General features: G+C 42.8%; 1 protein-coding gene across 1 annotated transcript; it reads left to right on the top strand.

Annotated features, from left to right (window-relative positions):
- The first annotated feature begins 639 nt into the window (after positions 1 to 639).
- On the top strand, positions 640 to 4,480 carry LOC109903361 (protocadherin-8-like). Its single transcript, XM_020500009.2, has 3 exons — positions 640 to 3,249; positions 3,349 to 3,547; positions 3,779 to 4,480. Exons 1-3 carry the CDS (start codon positions 826 to 828, stop codon positions 4,096 to 4,098), a joined length of 2,943 nt encoding a protein of 980 aa, XP_020355598.1. The 5' UTR covers positions 640 to 825; the 3' UTR covers positions 4,099 to 4,480.
- The last annotated feature ends 313 nt before the right edge of the window (positions 4,481 to 4,793 follow it).

Below are 4,793 nucleotides of genomic sequence, written 5' to 3'. Positions count from 1 at the left end.
AAGGACTATTTGACCAAGAAGGAGAGTGTTGAAGTGCTGCATCAAATGACCTGGTCTCCACAATCACCCGACCTCAACCCAATTGAGATGGTTTGGGATGAGTTGGACTGCAGAGTGAAGGAAAAGCCGCCAACAAGTGTTCAGTATATGTGGGAACACCTTCAAGACTGTTGGAAAAACGTTCCTCATGAAGCAGGTAGATAGAATGCCTACTTTGAAGAATCTCAAATATAAAATATATTTTGATTTGTTTAACACTTTTTTTGGTTACTACATGATTCCATATAGTACAATAGTACAATGTAGTACAATGTAGAAAACAGTAAAAAGAAAGAAAAACCCTTGAATGAATATGTGTGTCCAAACGTTTGACTGGTACTGTATAACATTTTTTTTTACCCGTTTTTACCAGCACCTTACTTCTCCCGGCTGTGCCTGTGCATACAAAGCCAGTGCAAAACTTGACTCCAAGCAATCCAAATCTTTTTATTTTGCTGCTTGAGCTCTATGCACATTGAAAACAGGCTTAGAGGTCTTTCATACTGCCGGCCTATTTTTAATTCTAAAGCGGTGGGATTGGTCACACTTCGTCTCATTAGCATGGAAGCTGTGGGTTATAACTCTTCCGCCACGGCAGGATGTGGAGCTGTGTGGAAGGAAAGCGGGAGGCAACAAGCGCGCCTGCTTGACTTTCAGCACAGTTCAGAGAAGCTGATGTTGTTGCTGTTGAGAGGAGGCATTTTCACCATTTTGAGGTGATCTAATCTGTAAAAGTGAAGCGGTTTGGCTCTGTTAAACTAACCAACTAACCTGCGGGCTTTGAAAATGATGCGTGGCATTTTAACAGGTTGGCATCGTTGGATTTTTGGATTCATAACACTAGAAATGTTATTTGTCTCCCTGGCTGAGTCTGAGGGAAATACTCTGAAATACCAGACCAACGAGGAGGGAAGTCCAGGAACAGTGATCGGAAACCTGGCCAAGGACATGTCCCTGAGTCGCTCTTTTAGCTCCAAGACTAATTTTAGAATGATGAAACAATTCAACAATTCTTTTATCAGGGTGAGAGAAACCGACGGGGAGCTTACTGTCGGGGAAAGGATTGACAGAGAGAGAATCTGCAGGCACACTTTACAGTGTCTCATCACTTTTGATGTTGTCAGTTTTTCAAAAGAGAGGTACAATTTGATTCATGTCGAGGTGGAGGTAAAAGACATTAATGATAACTCTCCGGAGTTTCCAACCAAGGAATCTACAGTGGAGATTTCTGAAAATTCTGATGTGGGGTTCCGTATTCCTTTGGACCCAGCCGAGGACGCAGACGTCGGATCAAACTACATCCAAAGCTATCAAATTTCTGTCAACAGTCATTTTTCCATTGATGTGCTTTTGAGAGCGGATGGGGTTAAATATGCGGAGTTGGTGCTAATGAAAGAGTTAGACAGGGAGACTCAGTCATCTTATGCGATGCAGCTTATTGCCACCGACGGAGGAAACCCATTTAACTCGGGTTCAACAAAAATAACCATAACAGTGACAGACTTCAACGACAACCGTCCTGTTTTTGACCAGAATAATTTCTCGGTCACTTTGCCCGAGGACGCACCGGTTGGATTCGTTTTATTGGACTTAAATGCAGTTGATCCAGATGAGGGTTTAAACGGAGAGGTGGTCTATGGATTCGGAAAACAGGTTTCTGCGGAGATCCGAGCACTTTTCGAAGTGTACAGTAAATCCGGGCGCCTAACGCTCAAGAACCCAGTGGATTTTGAGACCAAGAAAACATATGAGTTAGACGTGCAGGCGACTGATCTTGGAGCCAACCCGATCCCCGCTATCTGTAAAATAATTATTAATGTCAAAGACGTTAATGACAATGCCCCAGAAATAAGTATTACGCCAATGACCTCCATCTCAACAGGCATCGCATATATCAGCGAGACCGCAGACAAGGACAGCCTAGTGGCGCTGATCAGCACCGCGGACAGGGACTCGGGCGTTAACAGCCAGGTCCATTGCACCTTATATGGGCACGACCATTTCAAACTTAAACAGGCTTATGAGGACAGCTACATGATTGTCACCGCAGCAGCCCTGGACAGGGAGAAGATAAGCGAGTACAATTTAACTGTGATGGCTGAAGATTTCGGGTCACCTCCATTGAGAAAGATCACACAATACACCATAAGGCTAAGCGACGAGAATGACAACGCCCCACACTTTACTAAACATGTCTATGAAGTTTCTGTCGTAGAAAATAATGCACCAGGGGCATATATTACAACTGTTGAGGCCAGAGATGCAGACTTGGGAACTAATGGCAAAATTACATACAGACTATTAGACAGTGTTATAATGGGATCACCTGTCAACACGTTTGTATCTCTAAATGCAATCTCTGGTTCAATATATGCACTGAGAAGCTTCAACTATGAAGTCATGAAACATCTGGAGGTACACATCCAGGCAAGTGATGGGGGTTCACCCCAGCTTCAGAGCAGTGCCATCATCAATCTAAAAATAGTTGATCAGAATGACAACACTCCGTCCATCATGGAGCCCGTCCTTAATAAGGGATCTGCTGAGGTTTTCCTGCCCAAACATGCACCTGCAGGTTATGTTGTCACCCAGATAAAGGCCATGGATGCTGATGAAGGCATAAACGCGCAGCTGTCTTACAATATCACAGAGGGGGGACACTTGGGTTTCTCCATTAACAAGGTTACTGGGAAGTTACATGTGAGTTGTGAGCTGAACTACGACCTGTCTGAAACACTGAGAGTCCTCGTGGCTGTCAACGACAATGGAACACCTTCTCTGACCTCCACGGCCACTATACACCTCACTCTCATCGAAGGCACCCCTCCCAGTGTTCCTGCTATGGTCCAAAATGACAGCGAGGAAGTCTTTGAATGGGACATGTCCATTGCCATTATCATTGCCTTAGCAGGGAGCTGCTCCCTCCTCTTGCTAGGCATCATCCTGATCACTACCACCTGCAGTCGACACAAACGGGAGAAGAGAGAGGCGGGATGCAATGACAAAGTAGACATACAACATGTGGAGAAGGGGGAGAGCAGCCATATTGATTCATTGATCACCAACCACAAAAGCAATGCGTTTAATGTACACCCTTTTCCTGAGAAAGCACTGTTGGCCTCCAGCAACACAATAAAAACAGCCCCAGGTGATGGCAGACAAGAACAAGAGTGTGACTTTGACAACAGGATAATGGAGAGTAAATTAGAGGTAAGACGTTGTGACTCACTGTATGGATTGGCTGTTTTGTTGTAGTATTTTTCCCCATCAAAACTTTTATGTGTGAGTATTGTGTTTGCCTCTTCACAGGGTTATTCAACACTGCCCGGCTATAGGAAAGAAACCCTCCGACCCATAACCATATGGAAGGGCAACTCATTCACAACCATCTCAGCCAGAGATCCTCAGTTCAGTGGGAAGGACAGTGGGAAAGGAGACAGTGACTTTAATGACAGTGACTCTGACATCAGTGGGGATGGACACAAAAAAGACTCCCCACCGATAAACAGTAAGTACTACTAATCAATCACAGGATGTTCATGTGATTTTAGACACATTAATGACACATTATTTATTTTTTTATCCATAAAAGGCATCACCCTCTGTGATGTTCTCAAGCTCTTTATGGTCAGATAGTAAATGATAATGGTGTATCATAAAATCCAGGCTATTATACCCCAACATATGCAGCACGGTTCACCAAGGGCTAACAGTTTTGGTTGTTGTGTTGTTTCCACAGGTCTCTGGGCCTGCACCAGTGAGTGTAAAATCCTAGGCCACTCAGACCGATGCTGGAGCCCCTCATCCTCTAGACCCAACACCAGCCTCTCCCACGGACCACACCTCTCAACCTTCTCCAAGACAGCCTCGTTGCCACGGAACACCCTGCAAAGAGACAGCTACTACCAACAGGCTCACCTACCCAAGACCAACGGTCTGCAAAGCGTCTATGAAAAAGTCCAGCACCAAGAATTTGATTATATTCTGGTTTGTCCACCAACACCAGCCAGGATACTAGAAACTGGTGAGATATCCCTCCCGGAGTATGGACACTCTTAAATGAAATGGACAATAATCAAAGCTAATGTAATGAGTAATATGCATCTTTATATACTGTATAGCCTATTGTTTCAATGTTAGTGTTACGGTAAGTGTTTTGTGTGATTGTTCCCATGTACTGTATGACTGTTTATTGTATAATGTGTCATATGCAAGATTTTATAAATGAAGAATATATTTTTTCATAATGATTCAATGTAAACTACAATTGTATTATAAATTTGGAAGAGCATGTTTGAACTTTTACTATTTAAAAGCATGGCCATTGGACCTTTAGGCTGAAAGGACCCTTTGTCAAGTGGGAAACAATCAATATCAAAATATGAACATGTTTGTAGTAAATTTTGTCACTAAGTCGCACAAATAAATATTTGAAACCAAATGATTGTTCTGTATGTAAAAAAAGACAGCTTAAATCTACAGTGTGCTTCCATACATTCATTTAGTTTCATTGAGTGAGAAATCAGCTCATGCTTTAGGTTACGACAGGCAATATAATGCCTGATAGCAACGTTAAGTTACATTACAGTTGCTTAACTTCATCCAAATTAGATAAGGAATGATTTCAACAGAGGTTGCAACTTAGAAAAGCTAAATGACTAACACTACATGTTGGCTGTATGGTGTTGATCCTTGTCTCAAAGGCAAATCAAAATCAAATCAAATCAAATGTATTTGTCACATATACATGGTTA

This window comes from Oncorhynchus kisutch, linkage group LG2 (assembly GCF_002021735.2).
Source record: "Oncorhynchus kisutch isolate 150728-3 linkage group LG2, Okis_V2, whole genome shotgun sequence".
Classification (NCBI taxonomy): domain Eukaryota; kingdom Metazoa; phylum Chordata; class Actinopteri; order Salmoniformes; family Salmonidae; genus Oncorhynchus; species Oncorhynchus kisutch.
This window is presented reverse-complemented; position numbering and strand designations above follow the sequence as displayed.

Excerpts from the sequence above, each read along its gene's own strand:
- LOC109903361 (XM_020500009.2), top strand. The coding sequence starts at position 826 with ATGATGCGTGGCATTTTAACAGGTTGGCATCGTTGGATTTTTGGATTC. Across the intron at positions 3,250-3,348 it reads TAATGGAGAGTAAATTAGAG|GGTTATTCAACACTGCCCGG; the intron begins GTAAGACGTTGT and ends GCCTCTTCACAG. Across the intron at positions 3,548-3,778 it reads AGACTCCCCACCGATAAACA|GTCTCTGGGCCTGCACCAGT; the intron begins GTAAGTACTACT and ends TTGTTTCCACAG.